The sequence below is a fragment of the Trachurus japonicus genome, chromosome 21 (genome assembly GCF_045865225.1).
Source record: "Trachurus japonicus isolate A0001 chromosome 21, Traja_1.0".
NCBI lineage: Eukaryota > Metazoa > Chordata > Actinopteri > Carangiformes > Carangidae > Trachurus > Trachurus japonicus.
The window spans coordinates 23,445,512-23,465,343 of record NC_140927.1 but is presented as its reverse complement, the minus strand read 5'-3'; the positions used below and the strand labels follow the sequence as shown (position 1 = coordinate 23,465,343).

General features: G+C 41.4%; 1 protein-coding gene across 1 annotated transcript in view; it reads left to right on the top strand.

The window, feature by feature from the left end:
- Positions 1-6,136: 6,136 nt before the first annotated feature.
- arhgef7a (Rho guanine nucleotide exchange factor (GEF) 7a) overlaps positions 6,137-19,832 on the top strand; it is a 30,107-nt gene continuing 16,411 nt past the window's right edge. The window contains exons 1-8 of the mRNA XM_085764321.1: positions 6,137-6,361; positions 6,485-6,767; positions 11,387-11,470; positions 16,532-16,616; positions 16,768-16,901; positions 17,715-17,916; positions 18,729-18,817; positions 19,718-19,812. Of these exons, the coding sequence (XP_085620447.1) occupies positions 6,603-6,767; positions 11,387-11,470; positions 16,532-16,616; positions 16,768-16,901; positions 17,715-17,916; positions 18,729-18,817; positions 19,718-19,812 (854 nt within the window). The 5' untranslated portion in view covers positions 6,137-6,361; positions 6,485-6,602. The remainder of the gene's footprint in view (positions 6,362-6,484; positions 6,768-11,386; positions 11,471-16,531; positions 16,617-16,767; positions 16,902-17,714; positions 17,917-18,728; positions 18,818-19,717; positions 19,813-19,832) is intronic.

The window sequence follows — 19,832 nt, the reverse complement described above, 5'->3', positions numbered from 1 at the left end:
TAATGAGAAGCCAAGTCAAACACCTTGTACACGTTACAAAAATATCCCAGAGTCATAAAGGGACTTTTGTTAACAGCTGAAGTTTCATTTCTCAGCTGAATGAGGTCTGTTGTTTTTGCTCTGCTTATAAATCGTATATGTAATCTATTTGTTTGTTTTTTGACTCGTTCCAAGGTCAAGGATGAATTATTAATTTGACGTGGATGAGAAATGCCAAAGTTCCTTAGCATCATGAAGTGTTTGGATGTCTGTGAGCAGTTTCAGGGTAACATGAGAAAACTCAGTGTCCTCATGAGGACAACAACGTGGCTAAAGGCTCCACCCCTCAGTTCAGTTGAGTTTTATTGACAATAGGTTTGTTAAATTTATTTGTCTAGCTCGCACTGTTTCCCCTTCTGCTAGATGGATGTTCTCCGGTGACTGGATTGTTTACAGGTTTCTAACATAAAACAGCTTTGGTAACAGATTTACATTGTGAATCAGTAACAAATTTCAGATTGTTGGCTCGACTGGCTGTACGCTGCATCCCATTTTAAGTTACAGAAAATGTATGTTCGATCATGTCTACTTCCTCTGTCTTGGCATTGTGTGTTTGTCCACTCCATCCATCATTTTTGCTTAATGCATTCTGGCCTGTGAAGTGGCTCTGGGTTGCATGGAGTTTGCCTTGTCATAATAAAATACGAGCAGGCTCAAATGGCTCATGGGGAAGGCTGAGAGCAGAGGGAGAGAAGGACACGAGAAGCTTGATATATTAGAGCACTAACTGCATTAATATGTGGGACCATGTAGGTGTCACCATGTTCTTTATAAAAACACTAAATTCCCTTTAAACCAGTAGCATATTCTGCAGAATAAGAAAATGTTATTGAATCCTGAAATTGGTTTGGGCTGCACTCTCCTGACCTGACCCTTCTGTGCCTTTTTATATTTATATATAGGCCTAGCACCTGTTAAAGACTGAACACAGGGGCAGCCCCAGACACCTGTGACACTGAGTTTTGACAATGCGCACATAGCTGGTACTCGTCCAGATGCAGAAACTCATTTAGTCTGTGATGTGTGCAAGACGTCCAAAACACCAGAGAATGTAGTGTTTGTGTTCATCACTGGAAATAATGTTCTTAAATGAGAGATAAGAGGAGCGCCGTTCTCTCTATCACTCAGTCATTGCTGTGAATGACTCCTTTGAATTTAGTTAGTGTTTTTTTTATTTTTATCTGAGGCCATGTGCACTTTCCTGTTTAAGCAGAAAGTTCATAATTTTACGATTCACGTTTAACAACGACTCAAGAGTGTGTTTAGGCAACACGAGCCCTGCGCTCACTAGAAAGACAGAAGCTCTGTCATATTTAATTCTGTAGGTTGTTGACATTTTGTCAATAAATCAGGAGGTTCTTGCCGGGTAAGGCTTTGTCATTGGATCGTGACAAGCATGGAAATCCAGACACTTGATGAATTAGTTGTTGGTTAGTCATTCTGAAATGTATTGCTTTCAGTTGCATACAAAAATAAGACTTGACATTGGAAACTGAGTGAAAACTCACCGTTAACACACAACATGATTGAAAAACATAAATAAGATGTGTGCTATGATGAATCTTTAAAGCAGATAATGAAATTGTGATTTTAAAAATTAATATATGCTGTAGTTAACAAGCTCTTGGAGAGAAGAGACGCGGGAAGAGACAAAGGTTATTGTTGTAGAGAGATGTTTCAGTACTATTTGAATATTTACGCATCACTGATGGTGTGAGAAGGAGAACGTCTTTACATGCATGTACAGTCCTACAGTCACTCTTTCAGTCCTGGTCTGTAACATCACGGAAGAAACCAGTGCAGTGGCGCCAAAAATGTAGCACTTCAATGATTAGTCAATTAGTCGATCAATGGAAAATTAACTGGAAACTATTTAGACCATTGATTTGCTTCCAAGACATTTGGACACGTCTGGCTTTAGGAAAAAATCAAGAGATTTTTTTTCACTAACTTTTAAAAGATATTTTACTGAGAAACCAACTAACTTCATTAATGTCATTCATGTTTTGGCTTTTACATTTTTTGTAACTCAGACATCCATACATCCATACGCTCTGGCCATGTGAGTGACACCTGTACAGGCCGTCTTGAATTCCACCATTGCAAAGTTCATTAAGTTCAGCTTTTGATGACATTGAACATTTTTCAATACAAATATGTTTATTGCTGAGTATAAGGTTAATGTGGATGTAGTATTAAACTACATTACATTCTAGATAGGGCAGAATATTAGAAATACTTCTGAACATGATGCAGGCGAGTAACCTCAGGGCTAAAATGCAGTTAACACCAGTGCATAGTTGTGTTTAGTTGTGTTTGGTTTCATTAGATTGTACAAAGGGTTTCTGGTTATGTACCGACAAGGTGGCCACTGGGTGTATTTGGTTGGATATCTCTCTCTATCTCATCTAAACTGGTTTTACTCGCAGCATTTGGTCCTGTTATTACCGAAACTCTCGGTCTCCCTCTGAGGCTTTTTTGCTTCCTCATGTGTGCTGCACTAAAACCTGGGCAGCAAACAAACCAAACAGAGAAAGAACAGCAGCGTTTCACCTGTGGAACAAAGTGGAAATGTACGAAGGGATGAACTGGGAATGGAAGGATGTGAAATGCCCGGGGCCAGTCCCCACAGCCACACAGTAGCTAGAACACCCATGGTTACAGGACTCATGGCGACAAGACCTCCAAGGCACGATGTCATCCCTCGACACCGTCTGTTTAGAACATGGCTGGCCTCAAGAGTCAGCCTTCTTGACAACACACACACACATACACACAGAGTCAGAGTCATTCATTTGCCATTTGCAGTAAAGTCCGTATTGGAAAACAATTGCGAAACATTTAAGACATAGGACTGTAAAACAAACATAGATAAATAATAAGACAGTTGGGTGCATAAAATATAAAATAAGATAAGAGGGACACTGCCCCCATAGACACAATCGTCTAAAGATTTGCCCTAAAAATGCTAATGAACATACAGAAAACTTCTTAAAGTGCAGGATAGAGAGTATATGTGTTAAAAAAAGGTTTAAATAACAATAAGAAAGATAATAAATAAATAAATATTTCTGTTTTGCAGAGAGTGACACACTCACTCTGTGTCACTCATGACACACAGAGGCAAAATAAGAGATTGAGATGGAAAGGGGATTGAAGAGAACAAGGAGGCCTGAGCTCCGCTGTCCGTCTCTGTCTGTCCCTGCGGTTTGCTTTGGTTACCATGGAGATCCTGTGGGTATCCCAGATTCCTGCAGGTAGAGACAGAAAGGTGAACAATTTGACAACACCGTCTAATAAGGAGACCTTTGCCAAGGCTTTGTAAGCTGTAATAATGACTGTATCAATATTTATCTCATATTCTGCTGCGGCACAGTTATAAGCCTTTAATAAGACCACCTTCGGGTTGCCAGGTTGAGAAAATTCCCCTCAGCCAGTGTGAGAAAAATAATCAGTAAACCATTAATAAATGCTCACCATCTAATAATCCAGCACATATGAGGTGATAAGTGTTTGATGAGCTCATCAGGTTACAGTCAAAATGTTATTAAGTTGTTATAAATGTATTTCGGCCCTGTTGTTTCAGAATAAAAGCAGGTTACATATTCACTGAAGCTGTATAGACCTGCTAGATGAAGATAACACCTGCCATAAACTGCCAACTTAAAAACTATAAGCCTAAAAATGTCTTGTAGCTAATTTATAAAGCACGAGTAAATAATTTATTATTACCCGTTAATAAATCATGCAATAGCAGATGTAAGCTACTGGCAGACTGCAAAGGTGTATTTTAAACATATATAACTATACAAAAGGTATAGAAAGGTGCTGTGGGTCTGTGCCTATTTCTTCACCAGTAATGGCTTAATGTTTAATTTTATCACCATATATCGAGCCCTTAGCAATCATCCATATATGGGTGGTACAGGTTATTAGCAGGAGATAACTGGCTTACTGCTGACTTTGCAGTTTGTGCAGTAGCCTACTGTGTACGGCTCTCGGCCCCCTAGAGCAGTGGTTCTCAAACTCTTTTACATCAAGGACCCCTAAATTGACACAAATTAGACCACGGACCCCCATTGGACAAAATTTTGACGCAAACACCAGAAAAAAACAAATAATTTTTCTGAGACTGAAGAACGTTACTTTTTCAGTCAATGTATACGTTCAAATTAGGGCCAATGGCGTGAATTTGTTGAAATATTGTAGAGAAGTGTGTGGAAAAAGTGGTACAATTTCTCCAAAAACTTTTAAAAAATTCTAGAAAAAAAGTGGTTAAAAAAATTCTAGAAAAAAGTGGTAAGATTTCTAAAGAAACATAAAATAAAGTTAAACATTTTCTAGAAAAAAGTGGTAACATTTCTCAAAAAAAGGTTTTGAAAAATTCTATAAAAAGTGGTAACATTTCAAGAAAAAGTTGGGGACCCACTTGAACCCTCTCAAGGACCCCTGGGGGTCCCCGGACCCCACTGAGAACCACTGTCCTAGAGGAGCTTCATCTCAGCATCCTACATGCTACTGGATGTTCAGCTCAGTGGTTACAGTGTGCAGAGAGCCCCACCCTGTGGCCAACATGAGAAGTGAGGCTGTAGTCCTCTGCACTATCACAGTCCCAGTCCTCCAAGACTGTGATATGTATGTTAAATTGTCTGTTTGTTTGTTTTTACCTTTTGGCCTCAGGACAAACACAATTTGATGATGCATTTTTAACACTCTCCTTTATACACACCTAAAACGCACACACTGTGACTATGTCTTTCGCAACAGAAGACAGGCTCTGTCAATGTGATGTGATTCATTTATCAACATTTTTCTTGATAAATTATATTGATAAAAAAAAAAAGGAAAACAGCCTAATGTTAAAGCACAGTGTCCCTAAAAGCCTGTGGATGACATGACCCAACAGACAAATAAGAGACAATAAATGTGCCATCAAAGAAAGCAGCAAAGCATCACTTGAGATTCTGGGATCAAAAAATGTTCAGCAGTTTTGGTTCAAAATAGTAGCTGTTATTTATTTATTTACTGATTGATTGATTGACTCATCTAGTAGTTTCACCTTTTCAGTGGCTTGCTGACTCAGTGGTGCAGCCCTGTCTCTGTGCCAGCCTTTGCATAGTTTCCTGTTTGTGTTGGTCAGTGCCATGTGCTCCAATAAATCCCACAGTAATAAAAAAAAAAAAAAAAAGTGAGGGTCTAATGTGCTCAGCCAGTCCAGTCCAGTGTATTTTCTCTCAACAGGTCGGCAGCCAACAGGTAGAAATACCGTTGAGGAACACGAGGACAATATTCATAGGCTTTGGTTCCCATCTTATTTCCCTTTTGACTCACTCCTTTAAAATATTTGTTTAAAAAAAAAGTGATTTTATACTTTTCCTTTGTCAAATTGTGTCATTTATTGGCTTTAGATGCCAGATAATGTGAAAGAATCAAATATGTCACAGGTAGAAAAAGCAATATAAAGTTAGAAGTTGAATGTAAATGTAATATATCACTTTCTGTCTTTTTTCTGTTAATATTCCTACAGATTCATCAGGTTGGGAGCTCTTCTATTAGGGGAAATAAAGTCATAAACAGGATTTTATGTCTCAGAGTTGTTTTTAGTTGAAACACAACATCATAGCTCAGTATCTCCAACTATAAATATCCTATTATTGCCATTACCATTTGTTAAATTGTGTGTTCACCATATTCAAATGTAGTGTCTTTATTGATGTTATTGGTGCTCCATCTGCTCGGCTGCTTCCTCTTTTCAGTTGAGACCTGTCCAAAACACCGCAGTGTACAGCTGATAACAACAGACGGCCTGTGGCGCGGTTTAGCTGTAATAAACGGACGGACACACACACACACACACACACACACACACACACACACACACACACACACACACACACACACACACACACACACACACACACACACACACACACACACAGAGAGAGAGAGAGAGAGAGAGAGAGAGAGAGAGAGAGAGAGAGAGAGAGAGAGAAGCAGGATATGCAAAGCCACACAAGAGAAAAAGCCTATTCATGTCATGCTGAAGTGTCCTAACAACTGGTTGGACTGGCTTGTCCCTCTGGTGTGATGTCATCCAATGGATGAGTGGCTGGCGGCTGCGATGCGCATGTATGCAGTCCAGTGCCTGAACGCATCACGGCGAACCGCACTTTGACAGCTTGCCAGGTTAGAGGGAAAATACACACACATAATATACACACATACACACACACACACACACGCACACACACACCATCCAAGGGAGGGAACCAGACCTGCTGAATCTCCACCAGCAGCCAGCCGTCATCCGCATCCACCCGAGGTGAGAGGTTTTCCCGCAGCCCCTCTCTCTCTCTCCTCTCTCCCTCTCTCTCTCTCATCGACATCTCATGCATCCTTTTTTTTTTTTTTTTTTGATTAATTGTGTTTCTGTTCTGACGCACAGATGATGACAGCGTAACCGGGGCAGCGACTAGGCTGTTGAGATACACACAACAACAACAACCGCCGCCGCCGCCGCCGCTGCTGCCGCTTTTGTTGAATCGGATCTGTTGTGACTGGACATGAATTCGGCGGAACAGACGGTTACGTGGTTGATCACGCTCGGGGTGCTGGAGTCGCCGAAGAAAACCATCTCTGATCCCGAAGCCTTCCTGCAGACCTCCCTCAAAGATGGGGTGGTCTTATGCAGGCTGCTGGAGCGGCTCAGCCCGGGGTCCACGGAAAAAGTAAGGGCAATACCGCCCCCCCCCCTCCACCTCTCACACACACAATACACACACATAAACACACATACACGCACACTACCCCCCACCCCGCTCTCCTCTGCAACCGCCCGCCCCGTCGGCGTGTCTGTGTGCTGCCCAGATCCGTGAAACCGACGCGGTTTGTTGTCTGGCTTCTCTTTCTGCCCACTGGTCCATGAGGCGATTTCTTTTGTAGGTCACGGCAGCCCGGGTTTATTGTCTGCGAAAAACAACGCTATATGCTTGAACATACGTGTGTCAGTCACTGTGTAGGCTGTGTGTGTGTGTCGGAAGAAAAGAAAAGGACAAAAAAGAGAAAGATAGCCTATTATTTAAAGGCCGCTGGTTGGTTGGTTGATTCCACTGTGTATTGATCCGCTCCAAACTAGGCCCCAATGAGAACTGATTGATCAAATGTAGGTATCACTGGCGATTGGATTGCAATATAGATCTCCATGTTGAAGGCCTGGTTTTAAATATGTGTCAATGCAGATGCAGATGAGCTTTCTCGTTTGGAGCCTCTGTTTTTATAATCCAGGCTTGTGTGACACTGTTGTGTTGATACACATAACATTATGGTCAGCAGCAAGGGGATGTCCGGCTGTCTGTACACACACACACACACTAGACCACAGCTATAAGAGTGGGCCGCCATTGACTGCAAAGGCGCATACACAGAGATGCAGGCAGAGAGAGATAGACCCTCTCCCCATTTAAAGACACAGCGCAGTGTTTGTGTCTGTCAACGTATGGTGGCCTGTAGCCTCTCCTCCTCTGTCAGCTTCTGCAATGCTTTCCTTAAAAGAGGATGTTCTGCTCCCCGGCTGAGTGCAGCTCCATATGAGCGTGAGAAATTTGCCTGTTAAATGACAAAAACAGGTTCCTCCATTCATCCCCATGCATAGCACACACACACACACACACACACACACACACACACACACACACACACACACACACACTGACAACAGGGTGTTGTTGTGGCATAATCAAATTCTGTGCTGCACCATTTTGTAGACATGAGCGTTTCCTGACGGCTGTGTATAATAGTATAGGCATCGTGTGGAAGTGATGTGTTGAGGTTGTGTGTGTTGTTATCCCCAGGCAAAAGAGGAAACAACTGGAACATTGTTCAATGGGTGAAATCCCCCCCTCCAAAAAAAATCAGCATGTGGCATCATCATCCACTGTATTGCTGATCTAAATTCTGTTAAATCTGCAATATTTTCTCGTTTCAGGGAGGATTTCATGTTATATTTGCAAATAACTGCTAAGAAGATTTACAAAAACCCCCCCGACACGAGCTCACGTCCTCTGCGTTTAGCTTCATGCATGCAAACATATTGGTTATTTAAGCCTAATGATTTGTTGAATCATCATGGTATGGCAGGTTGTGAATAACAGAATTGTATGAAATATATATACATTTTCAGTGAAAACCGGTTTCTTGTAAAACCCTCCAACAAATTTTTAATAGGTCTGAGCCAAACAAAGTGAGTTGATACAACAACAACATTGACTGTTGAACACTACATTTTAGATATAGATTGACATGTGAATATCTGATAAGATAAAATAAGATCAGAGGTACTTTATTGTCCCATTCAGGAAAATATGACTTGGGCATGAAGTGCATGGTGCATAGGTAAACCACAGGACTGAAAACAACATACAGTAACAGTAGTCACAGACTTTTGTTATGTTGTTGTCATAGCCTATATCAACCAGTATCACATACTCTAAATGTTTTTTTTTTAATTAACAGGCTTACAATATTTTTTAAGAATGACATTTTGTCATTAGCATAAACTAATTGTGACCATCATTAGTACTGATCAGGACATTAACAGTTGAAAATGAAAGCTGTCAGTGCTCTCTGGTGGACAGGCTGTGTAATGGAGACTTAACACAAACAGATTCTTGTCGTTCCTGCACTGACAGGTCTTGTCCCTTATCAGCCAATATATTCACTGATACAGATAATGTGTGATAAGATAACACTGGCCAGTATATTGCCCCGGCCTGGCCTGACCTGATTTATCAGTCCAAACAGTGATATTCCTTCTATTTCTAGTAATATTTTACTATTTCCCCAGGCCATGCTTTTGGTTTTCGCCACTATTTCCACTTTTCCTTAATGAGCAGGCTGTAAATTCTGGGAGTATCGCCGGCCTCCCACATCCAGTCAACATCTGACCCAGATGTGGCCTGTGGCGTCCTCGAGATGTGGCCCTCATGCAGTAATGCCTTGGCCGAGTTCCCATAGCCACATTCAGTCTGAGTAATTGCTATCAGTGCAGGCACTACTGGGTGTGTATGTGGGCGAGAAGAAAGCGGGAGATGTGGGGCACAACAGCGCCGGATGTCAGCTAGCATCAAGGTCAATGTCAGTGACATAACTACAGTACTGTATATACAGACCGAAGAAGATCCAAACACTTATATAATAAGTTCACTATTATATATACAATTTGCCGTAACAATCCTCTTTGCTTTCCTTACTTGCACCTCTTCTTTGCCCCTCAGTTCCTTTCTATGTGCAGAGCGGTGGTCATGATGCCCCTGATGTGAGGAACATGTGTGGTCTCAATCCTACCTGTAATATTCAGTTTCATCTTAATCTAAAGAGTCCTCTCATATCAATGAATCACTGTAGTGTTACAAACTCACATCCACCTACTACACTGTAGCTTCCTCATAATATTCTTATGGTCATATTTGCAATAAGCACAATGGGCAATGTGAAAAACAACAACAACAAAAAACAAACAGACAATGACAATATTAAGGGCAGAGAGTGGGTAATGTGAGAAAAATTGGATAAAATGCTTTAGAGAAAAATGACAATGTGAGGGGAGAAATCGACAAAATAAAAGATTGACTTTTGATTTTTGAGAGTGAGAGCAGGAGAGGAGGGAAGTGTGTGCACCAACATGGTGTTTTTAGACTGATCCCAAATATCATTAAAGAAAAGCTTAAAGGTACAGCAGTTTAAATATATATATAGCTATTTTATCTTTTTTGATAAAAAGAACACCTGTCCCTTGGGGTCTCAGTCATTTCCACCACACGCCACAAAATGTAACTTTAGGGATCTTTTTTAAAGGTCAAGTATAGTTCTAATTACTCCAACAGTCTTTGTTAGGAGAGCACATGGCTGGAGAGCAGAGTTGGCTCCCTGGAAGGAACTGAAAGTAGAGAAAATCAAGGTTTAATGTTGTCAAAACAAAGAGTATGTTTATTGGTCGTCATTTCCAAACAGCTCATATTTCCTTTGAATGTACAAATAATGTAAAAAATAATATTTGATTTTGTGTATTTTGTGTACATTTATTGATAGCTTTAAAGCTGAGATCATCATGCCAATATAGCATGAGATTTTTTTTTTAAAATGTGACAGAATGTCATTTCCACAACAGTCATTTCCATCACTTTTTTTTGGAGGTGACTCAGCAATTTGTATGTCAAATGTCATTTCCAACACGTGAAGTCCTTTCCACCACACATTGTCATTTCCACCACATTATACATTTTCACATAAAATTAATAAAAATTAGAAGTCAAACTAATAATATTTTTGCAGTTTTGGAAATTATGCAGCTGAAATTTCCATAAATGCTCTGAAAAATTGGTTATTTTCATAATTTTGTTTGGAAAAACAACTTTTTTGTGGTGTGACGGAAATGACGCTTTCCACTTAATGTTAGACTAAAATGTCAAAAATCTTATATTATCTAAATAATTTTATCACAACAGCTATCAGAATGTGTTTCTATACATAACTGAACAGTAAAATATCTGAAAAAATTTCTCAAAATATATGTTTGATTTTCTAAAATTTTCAAGACCAAATTTGCCCGTAGTTGAAGAATGACCCATATATATAGTGGCTTCCTATAGTTCCTCAACCTGAGAGCAGTGATGATTGATCCTTGTCATGATCAGAATTTATCAATAGCCTAGATTCTTATCAAAAAATACTGTGTTGTTGTTTTTTTAATGTTATGTGTTTAATTTCTCACACAATAACTCAGAGTTCAGTCATTATGTATTTATGTAATACCTGTCAACCCAGTCTTTATGGTGCCAGCTCATTTGTTATTGTTGTTGACACTGTCGCAGCGGTATTGATTTAGCACGAGGGGTTGTAGCCTATAGCTCCTCCTCATGTTGTTGCAGTAGGTATTTATTATCAGTGATGATAAGTTTGCTTATTATTTAACTGTATAGCCTATCGGTTTTGTTAAAGGAAATGTTATGATGACACAAGCAGTGCACCCATAGGCTACACAGCAACATCAATGGGGGGATCCCTATTTGTCAACGTCATTTCCCTCGACCCAATACTACAGTCTCCTCCACTTCCCCGCTGCGGGATTTGTGTTGAGCCTCCCCGGAGCGCCAGGCCCTTGCAGAGCTAAACCAAACCAAACGCAGCCTGTAGAATGCGCGTCGGTAGAAGAGAAGAGTCGTATTATTTAGGGCCAAGAAACTCTCACATAACCTCAGCGTGAACTGCAAAAAAAAACAAAAACACGCAGGAGCAAGAGGAGCCGAGTGTGTCTCTCTAACCAACCAGCGTCTCCGTCCGTCTTTTCCAGATCTACCAGGAGCCGAAAAACGACGGCGAGTGTCTGAGCAACATAAAGGAGTTCCTCAAGGGCTGCACATCGTTCCGCGTCGAGGTGAGTGGTGTGGCTTCTCTCTCTTGTTTTTTTTATGTTTGGTCCCGTTTTGCTTTGGAAACCAAAGGCAGGGTTGCTGCGGTTGAAATGTGAAGTTTAGTGTGTGTGTTTAAAGAGGAGAGTGGTGGTACAATAAACAATGGGCTCATGGAGGAGTGGACGGACGGACGGCAGCCCCCTTGACAGAGAGAGAGGGAGAGAGAGGGGAGGAGGAGTGGACTAGCAGCCCCGAGAACAATCACCCATCGCCCGGTACGAGAGAAGCCTCGCTCGCCCGTCCACTGGAGATAACATTTCCAACGCAATAGCAACTTACAACCGACACGAATGAGTTAAAACGTATCAAACTGTGGCCTGTTTACATGTCCCAACGTAAATCTAGATGCGCCATGGCAATGTTTACGCTGGCTAATTAATGCAAAGCTTTGTCCTCGGGCTCACGCGTGGCTTTATTGTCACCAGCAGCAGCAGCAGCTCATATACACTGAAAGATTTGAACCTTGGAAAAAGCAAATAGCCACTGCAGCTATGGACAAGCAACATAGAGCCATGGTTATGTAAGTAGGTCTAGTCCTGACATGGTAATTATACTGTCTTATTGTTATAAAGTGTGAAGTCTGTACATGTTCACACAGATTTAGACCTCACCCATGCAGCTCTGTGTAGAAATATCCAAGTAGTTTGGGTTAATGATGAGAATATATCTCCATAATCTTTTAGCAAATTGAGGACAGCGTGCTGTTTAAGGGCTCGTGTGTTGTTGGCCAGTGCATAGAGGGGTCATTGAACCACCCGGGGTCTGACAATGAGACTCAGTGTTTGGCTCAGCGTTGCCTCTCTCCTCGGAGCTTCCAGCCTCAGAACAAGAGGTGGAGACGGGCCGAGACAGAGCGCTGTCATACTGAGTGTGTTTATCATGCTGTTTAGTAGTTTACAGGCAGGCTGGATTGTCAGGGAAGCAAAAGACATCCATCAAGTTTAATATTTCTGTGAGAGACCTGTTTGTTTTGGTTAAATACATGGACAGGTTGAGCTTTAATGTGGAATTTGTTTTAGTAACAAATATTCAGATTCCTCAACATGACCGTCCTTTGTGTGCTGTGTCAACACTGCCCTCAATTTCCTGTATTTTCCAAAGAGTCTTCAGGTCCTTTGCGTGCGACATTGGGTTCAAAATGTATGTGACTTGTTTTTGAGTGAACTGGACAGCGAAAGGATTATTGTAGTTTGGGACATGGCAATCCTCCCGCTCACCATCTGTACTGTAGAGCGACGATGGATCTTCTCCAGAGCCCAGAGCGGTGCTGGCTCTGAACCCAGGTAGCCGCAGCCGCAGATTAGAGCAGCGGCCGTACAGACTGACCCATAGATAGATAGACGCTGTGCTTTTTGCTGTGCTGCAGTGCTGATCTACCTCCTTTTTAATGGAGTTAAGCAGGATGTCTGGCTGAGCATCAACGTGCTGGTCTTGCTGGGTTTTGACGTGTCTTCTTGGTGTATTTCAGCTGGGTTTAACCCCCTTTTTAAAATCTGATGTTACCTCCTCCTCCTCCACCTCTTCAAACCATATCTGACACTTAGGCAGCTGCTGGTACCGACCCTTCACCTCTAATGCCTTTGACTACAGGAAGTGATCTTTAGCGTTCCCATGACCCCACTGGTCCCACAGTAACCGTATACCCTCCATCTACCCTGGCAGTATAATCTCAGATCCATCTGTCTCAACTAATGGGAGAGTTTGGATCCATAACCATCAAAAATTAAAACAAGAGGTGTTGCTTGTATTGTGTACCACAGTAGACATGTAAGGTATTTTGGCCAGAGTATATTTTCTGTGGTGCGACTAGGAGGTGTCTTTTATCATCCATTACTTCTCTGTCAATCATTTTGTCTGTGTTAATCATGAACTGAAATGATAATGGTTAATTTGTGACTTTTTCCTTTTAATTTTAACACCTAACAATGAATCTATTATTTGGGTACACAGTCAAGATAAAAATTTGGCAACCATTTTAATATTTGCTCATCATTTCCACCACCTTCTGAAGCAAAGATCCCATTCTTAAATGGGAATGTGTTTATTCCCCTTGCATTAAATAATACACCGTTCTGGGATTGAGGAAACTGTGGTTGAGACCAAACGATCAGCTGATGAATTGCATTGAACAAATAATTGAGAAACTGACCAACAATGAAAATAATCGTTGCTGCACTCCTGCAGCTCTGCACACATGAAGGACTGTTTTTATATTAAATTACACTACTTTATTTCACTAAGAGTAAGTATCAAAACTAAATGGAAGGCGTTTGCTCTTATTTTTATCACAGTCAATGATCGGCTACAACCATTGACCCACAGACACAAGCAGCAGGTCTGTACTGCAGCCATCCTCAGACAGATAAACGGACCACGCTGATACATCAAATCAAATCTAAAAACGAGTCCAGGCTGTAATCTTGATGTCTCTCTCGCCTCAGGTGCATTTAGTCTTTTGTCTCGTCTTTAAGAACTGAGACACATCATTAGCTGGTTTGAGGTTTTGAGGTTGGTTCTTGGTTTGAGGAGAACGCCACAGTATTAAGTTAGATAGAAAACCACTTGGTTGCCTCATCTGTGTATTTATGAGTCATGACTATGTCTCCAATGCTGTCTGGCTATTATGAATGTGGTGACACCTACCCTTCAAACTGAAATGCTGTGATCTGTGCTCCTATTGTTTTTGTTTTATTGTCTCCACTGTCACTGTTGTGAATACATACATACAATAAGACATGGACAGTGTAGAGCGAGCAGGTTGTTGTAGAGAAATAAACCCAGACAGGATGGAGACAACTCCGACACAGCAGCGCGTACATGGAGTAGTTGTAGTTCCCCGTACATGTAAACACTCTTTCCTCAATCATTAGAAGTGTGGGAGCGATTTGCCATGCTGTTGTAGCTTGCTGAGTCACAGAGGGGTGTTGCACTATTGTCTCAGCCTGCTCTTAGGGATCATTACATGACTGTGATGCTGAGGCCCGTGCTGGCAGACGTGTCTGAGCTTGTCATGCTAGTAATGTTCATTATCTCCCTGCATGAATGTTTAATGTGCACCATTTGCTCTGTTTCACTGTTAAGAGATGTGTAACAGTTTTTTAATGGAGACGCTGCCTCTGAAGGTGTAGGAAGACGAGCTCCCATTTTACAGTTATCATGGGAGCCGACTGAAAAGTATGGATGGGTGAGGAAGTGGGTGCATTCACATGAATACCTCACCAAGGACAGCGAGTCTTTTCAGCTTGTACACACACACACACACACACATGCACTCTCTTTTGCAAACACACATTCAACAGCCATTCACATTCTCCCCGAGGACATATCTGCAATCAGAGCGGAAGATGAAAGAGACTCATATCTGACAGTTACTCACCCTCAATATAACTGAGGCAGGAGTAGCTAATCATCTGAAGCCGTTACACAGGAAGAGAGAGGACAACTACAGTCATCAACACAGATACAATCGCTGCCATTCATACTAACCAAGAGGCTAGTGACAGTCACGCTGAAAGTGATACAAACAGTGCTTGCACTTCTCCTGCAGCTAAATAGACAAGGCTGGCTTTATTCCACCTTTTTCTTATTTTCAGCAGATCGTACGAAAAAAAAAAATCATTAACACTTATCAGTGGTTCAGACTTCCCTGCCCTATTGTAATAGTTACAAGTTCCCAATTGGTAAATAATATAGTAGTGCTGAAAGCTTAAAAACTGTCTGACATGTCTGAAGCAGAGCAATCAATGTAATTAAACCCTGGTATAACTGATAACCGCTATGTTATATTGTCAGTACACCGGCCTTTTAACCATTGCTGCAGCAACTCTGTGGTAATTCAACTTCCTTGTGTTGTCTGATGATGTAAATACGTTCACATCTTAAAGGGACTACGAGGAGTTTTGGAAAGCGAAGTGTTTTCACACTACATTTCCTATGAGCGGTGCAAGACGGACGAAAGCGTAAACATTTGCCAAGAATGTTTTCATTGATCAAGAATGAAAGTCGGAGGTTCGACGATCAGATACCGTCGTAGTTCCGACCATAAACGGTGATTTGGCAGCGTTATTCGCATGACCCGCCGGGCAGCTCGGAAATGCTGGGCGGGTCGACCACTGAATAATAATATCAAAATAACCATAAAGACAAAACGATATATTTATCGAAATTGGACCAATTAACAAGTGTGGGTAACGTAGATTCGTCCACATTAGTAATATGAGACTCTTTTATAACCAAAAGCAAACTCCTCGGGGTCTCTTTAATGTTACATCCAGTGTGATGTGGATACAGCATCAAAAAGCAGCAAAGAGAGGCTTGAAGTGTCTTGCTACTAGCATACATGAATGTAAACAATGCAGGACTTAATATAGCCTACTGTAAAAAACAAACAAACACTTAAAGTTAATGCATTTGGCGCTGATAGACCCCAGGACTCAAGAAAGGATGCAGTTGACTGAAACAGTGCCCAAATTCATCATAAGAATCATCATGAGCAACAGAGTGACCCAGGTGTTTTTGTATGAAAGTCTAAAGAAAAAAAAAAAAAAGCTCTATCAGTAGTGAGGTTCTTTGTAATGAAAGTGGGCAGCAGGAATAAGCAATTTAGCCCCTGGAAATAAAAGTCTGGCTTTGCAGGCAGTAGTTTCTGGTTGGATAAATTGTTGGTTTTGGTCTTTGAATATGACCAGTCTCATCCTTTGATGCTTTTGCTCTTGGTGAAGTAGTCAGAGGAGCTCTGTACCTCAGTAATGCCCATGAGTCAAACAGTTTTATTGAACGCCCTGCTGTCTGTGTGTGTATCTGCTGCAGTCATGTGTCCACTGACTGAACGTGTAGCGTGTTTCACCGGCTACTTCTGTCAAAGATAACAAGAGTTATCGATCAACTGTTCAGTGTTTGAAGCGCGGCCAAGTGATGATGCAGCCCTGCTGTGCTGGAATTAGCGATCGGCTTTTAAGAGGAAACGCACTCATCGATGACTCTTGGTCACCCACTCTCTCCCCCTTTCTGTCCCCCCCCCACAGCCATTCGAGGCCAGTGACCTGCTGCTGGGACTCAACTTTGCAAAGGTGCTGAGCAGTCTGGTTGCACTGAATAAAGTGACTGCAGGTTAGTCAAAATGTGTGCAATGTGAGTGAGTGAGTTTTATGTTGTGTGTGTGTGTTTTTGTGAAAGACATATGTGTACTTGTAGGTGTGTGGGCGCTGAATGCAAATACCAGGTCTGGTGTATTTATGGATTCCCTCCTTTTCCTGTACAGATATCGGCGTGGGCAGTGATTCGGTGTGCGCCCGACACTCTTCAGCCCACCGCATCAAGTCATTTGAGTCCCTGTCTTCTCAGGCCTCGCTGGGCCGATCCTCCAAGCTGCTGCAGAACCAGTTTCGCAGTCTGGTGAGGTCAACACTGACGGCACTGTTTGAAAAACACTGTCGAAAACCTGTGATGTGTTTTGATTAATTTGTCACAGGACTCAAGTATTATGAATAACTGCTAATTATACAAAATGGTTAATCAAGTCCCGTCATTTAGCGAGAAATACTTTAATTACTGTTTTCAATTTGTTAATGCAAACACTTGTGTCACAATGTGTAAATGGCTCGTCACAGACCTCGCGCACCCACACACGTTGTTTTCAGCTCAGCATTAAAGGCAGTCAGAACTACACTGTGAGTCATTTGTGTCACTAGACCTCATGTTAAAGCTGCTTTCACACCCGGTTTTTGCCGTTAATACCATTGGCAGATGAATTATTTTCAATATGAAATAGGAAAGTAAAGGTTCCTTAAATGCTAACTATCAGGAACAATGCAAGTTTCAAGTCAGCACTGCAGCAGGTGTTTTAATTCTCCATTTTCCTCTGATATGAACTCTATAGTTAGAGTAAGAAATAAGTAATCTGCTGTTTTTCACAACAACTATCAATCACACTTCAGTCCAATTAAAGTGAGTTATTGTTAGTTACACATGGGACACATGGAAAAGTTTGCAGGAGAACAGCAGCCAACTATTACTCAAAAAGTGTTTGCACATAGTCGTCTCAAACAGATGGAAATACTGAGTATGATGTGTAATGAGTAATTAATGTTGCACAATGTTTCGGCACGTTTCACAACAAATCTGTGCTGTCATCATCATGCTGTCGTCTTTCATCTCTCTGATGTGCTTCTCTGGATTAACGTGGCGGTCCACCTCTTCCTCTGTCAGGACATGTCGGAGAACAGCGGACAGCAGCTGCTGGTGAAGGCACGTTTCAACTTCCAGCAAACCAACGAAGATGAGCTCACCTTCGCTAAGGGTGACATCATCGGTGTGACTCGACAGGAGGATGGAGGATGGTGGGAGGGGATGCTCAATGGCAAGACTGGCTGGTTTCCTAGTAACTATGTCCGTGAGATCAAAGGCTCCGGTAGGTACCTCGGAGATCTGAACACAACTTTCTGTCATGATATTGATAACTAACCCGGGTTATTTTTACAGAGACAATCCCTCCGCCCTCCTACACAACTCACTACACATGATATTAATACAGCAGTGTAGTGACTGCTTCGTTCGACTGAACACAGCAGCTTGACAGATTAAATCATGTTCTCAAGCAGACGTTTTCACGTCTCTCCCACCAAAACGGCCAAATTATAGACAACATCACAGTTGCCATTGTCATTGCTGTTCCATCTGGCCCTCTGACAATAGCACAGCCCCACATCTGCTGCCTCTCGAGGGCCCGCTGTGGTTTGTTGTTTTTTCGCTTGTAAAACTGGTTGAGATGCCTTGTGGTGAGAGGCAGCAGCTCAAAATCTGATCCTCTGTCTGAACGACATTTATTTCTTTACCAATTTAGCACTGATTTAAGGAGTGTAAGGACCGGACCTAGAGACGTATATTTTCAGCGGCTTTGGTTCTCATCAATCCTTTTGCTTTGAGTCAGCACAAACATGTAAATATGTTATTCTATATAAAGAATTAGGAGAAGTATAGAGAAAATATAAATGTGCCTTACTGTGGAATGAGAACAGTGTAAAGCTATTTTGTGCTTTAGATGTGCAGGAAAACTACAGCCACTAAAATCTGCATTTGTTAGAGGGACGTTTCTTTATGCAGTCAATTATATTTTTTTATTTCTGACCTGGGAAGAAGGAGCCTCGGTTTTTAAAACACTGTGGTGTTTCAGTTCCATGTCACTAAGTATTGTGTGACTTTTTCTGTTCTTTCTGGTCACAGACAAACAAGTATCGCCCAAGTCTGGCACCCTGAAGAGTCCACCTAAAGGCTTTGACACTTCTGCAATCAGCAAGACCTATTATAACCTGGTAAGGATGCTATTTAAACTTTTTTTTGCTTTCTCACTTCTCTCTTTCCACTAACACCACATTGAAAAGGTTTATGTGCACGTTGTTTTGTATCTCTGTCCGTATCTATCCATGGGTTATTTTTGTCATTCAGCAATTTGAAATTCTCCTGCCTACGCGTAATCATATGGAGTACTATTATAAAAACTCTCTGGCCTCTTCACGCACAGCGTACTCCAAACAACTCATTGACACACTTTCTGCTGTGCTCTTGACTAAAACGCTCACTGATTGCCTTGGAAAATGTTCCTGCGGCTGAGGGCAGGTGTCCTTCTCGAAGCTGTGATCACAGTTGCACAATGAGCACAGTGGAATAACGCTTTTTTTTTTTTCTTTTACACACTCTCACGTTGTGTGAGGCATCTCGAGGTATTTCTTGTAGTGTGAAGGCACTGTTAATTAGTCAGGTAGCCTCACACACCTCTGATTTTTATTATGATGCCATATGTTTGTGCAGAACCAATCAATGCCACTCTGATGAAGAACCTATTAGTTATATACACAGTCTTTGCATGATTTCACCACCACTATCAGTTTTGTGGCGCACCATCTGATTCTCCATTGGCATAAACTGAAGCTGACTTGTAGTTTCTTTCTTGAGGTGTTAAATTTCCGTAGAAGACACACAATTTAAGTTCATGAAGATTTTTTTTATTGAAGCACATATTCAATACTGTTGATCCCTTTTGCCAGTCTGCAGGATCATTTTAAACGCTTAATCCCTAATAATGTTGTAAATTTGTGTTATGATGTTGTTTATGGTTTAAAAACTGTGGCAATAACTCATAAGATAATCAAGTCTTAACAAAGAACACAGCTATTCTTTCAATATTAAAGATGTTTTTCCTCTTTCTATTGTAGGTGTTGCAAAACATTTTGGAAACAGAGACAGAATATTCCAAGGACCTGCAGAGCCTCCTGACAAACTACCTGCGACCTCTTCAGAACATAGACAAGTACGACTTGTTTACACATA